The following is a 2327-nucleotide window of genomic DNA, read 5'->3' as shown; positions in this document are numbered from 1 at the left end:
GACGCCATGGCCGACGCCATGGCCGACGCCATGGCCGACGCCATGGCCGACGCCATGGCCGACGCCATGGCCGACGCCATGGCCGACGCCATGGCTGACGCCGACGTGGCCGACGCCATGGCTGACGCCGACGTGGCCGACGCCATGGCTGACGCCGACGTGGCCGACGCCATGGCTGACGCCGACGTGGCCGTCGACGCCACCATAGCAGACGCCGACGCCTTGATTTAGTCGACGCCTTGGTTTAGTCGACGCCTTGGTTTGGTCGACGCCTTGGTTTGGTCGACGCCCTGTCCGACGCCCTGTCCGACGTCCGTACCTTGTTCTCGCAGCGCTCGCCCGAGTAGCCCGGGCCGCACTTGCACGTGAAGCCGTCCACCACGTCCACGCAGTCGCCGCCGTTGAGGCACGGCATGGAGCCGCACATGCGGAACTGCAAGTCGCATCGTTTGCCCGTGAATCCTGCCGGAAAAAAAGTTATAGTTTGCACTTAAGTGTAGAGGGGTTTACAATTTTTTTTTATGACGATTCGTATTGATTCAAAAATGAAAATTATTCGGGAACCACGTGGACTTTCGGACTTTCGGGGAATACAATTATTATGGGGTCCCACCCACGGTTCAGGACGACGATCATATGAGTCCATTAGGGGCACCATGGTAGTTGTTCCCCGGGTAGAAATATCATACGGTCTCCCATGGACTCTAATAATGGCCATGGCGAATCCTTTTCGGATCACATAATATTTGTGCCCCAAGTCCACAATGTTTCCGAACGACCTTTCATTGTCAAGGCTCAGCGTACCTGGCTGGCAGTAGCAGGAGGCTTGGCCGCCCTTGCTGATGCACAGGCCGTACTTGCAGGGCGAGGGCACGCAAGGCGAGGCGGCGGGGGCGACGACGACGGCGGCGACCTGGGTGGCGGGCGCGACGACGACGGGGTCCTCGGGGGCGGCCAGGGCCAGGACGGGCCGCTCGCACTGCACGCCGTGGAAGCCCGGCGCGCACTGGCACCACCACTGCGTGCCGTTGCGCGCGCTGCGCCGGCAGGAGCCGCCGTTGCGGCACGGCTCCGAGTCGCACGGGTCCGTCACCACCTCGCACCGGTCGCCCGTGAAGCCTGCGCGGGACAAACGAGAGTCAGACATGTAGTAGACAGAACATGTATAGAGACAACAATCCCAAAGAAAGGGGGGAGAAAAGAAAAAAAAAGTTTGTCATTTGATCAGGTGAATGCCGACGGATACTGGAAGTCCCCCATCGCATACTTTATAACTGTATGTACCACGTTCATAAGAAGACACACGTGACCTCTGGCGCCTTGGGTACCATTCAGAATTTCCGTCCGACCGTCAATAATCATCGTCGATGTCTCGTATACCGCCTGTTGGGTAGGCAACATCTCTCCTGCAGTGCATGCGTGTACTGCACAGTGGCCTACCCGGAATCTCACAGGCGCCGAGCTGACTGAGAGTAAATTTGCCGAATGAAAGACAGAGGATATAAACACGGACGTTTCACGTTCCGCTCGGACGCCCCCGAGTCAGAGGGGTAGGGGTCATAGGCCGCTCGTTGGCACGCGTGCAATGCGGCACAGTGTATAGGAGAGTGGGCGGGCGCTGTGTGCGGCGGTGCGAATCGATTGATTGTGAAGGAAAGGAGACCGGCCGAGACGTGTGTGTGTATGTCTCGACATTTCACGTCTCATTCTCCACCCCTCGTGGGCTCTCTTGTGCTCCCCGCCCTTTTACTCAGCCCACACGGACCAGCCCGGACCAGCCCCACCACCCGCCTCCTCCACTCCCCTCCCGCCCCCCGCAAGCGCGCTTGCTTTAATACTTCGCGGCGAGGGTCTTAAATCAGCGCGCTGCTATTGAATCCAGGAGCCTGCGCGGGGTGGTGGTGGTGGGGACCTCAGAGTGGGCAGCACACCCCTCCGCCTCGGGATGTGCGAGCAGCGCGCGCACGTACTCGCGCACGTACTCGCGCCGCACGTACGCACGGAGTGGTGGTGCGCGGCGCCGCCGCCACCGCGCCTGCCCACCTCCCCTTCCCCTTTTACTACTCGATTTACAGCCGGCCCGCGCGAGCGCACACATTCTTTATGGCTAATTTTATTGCCGAATTTTACGCACCGCCCCTTCTTCTTTGCAGCTGGACGTGTGGTGCGCGAACGGACGGACGGGCGAGCGAGTTGACGGACGGACGGACGGACGAGCGAGCTGACGGACGGGCGTATACAGTGCTTACGTTTGCGCGGGCGCGCGTGTGTGTGCGTGCGTGTGCGCGCCTTTCACTCCGCTCACACGGCCAACTACTCCGCAAGGG

At 60.8% G+C, this 2327-nt stretch overlaps 1 protein-coding gene across 1 annotated transcript in view; it reads right to left on the bottom strand.

Annotated features, from left to right (window-relative positions):
- LOC113216614 (delta and Notch-like epidermal growth factor-related receptor) overlaps nt 1–2327 on the bottom strand; it is a 92545-nt gene that overhangs the window by 4473 nt on the left and 85745 nt on the right. The window contains exons 6-7 of the mRNA XM_052267576.1: nt 805–1119; nt 320–462 (exon numbers count right to left, since the gene is read on the bottom strand). Coding sequence (XP_052123536.1) covers nt 320–462; nt 805–1119 — 458 coding nt within the window. The remainder of the gene's footprint in view (nt 1–319; nt 463–804; nt 1120–2327) is intronic.

Source organism: Frankliniella occidentalis, unplaced genomic scaffold, assembly GCF_000697945.3.
Source record: "Frankliniella occidentalis isolate FOCC.00 unplaced genomic scaffold, Focc_3.1 Scaffold54, whole genome shotgun sequence".
NCBI classification, from domain to species: Eukaryota; Metazoa; Arthropoda; class Insecta; order Thysanoptera; family Thripidae; genus Frankliniella; species Frankliniella occidentalis.
Note: the sequence above shows the minus strand (reverse complement) of the source record. Positions and strands in the feature narration are given on the sequence as shown.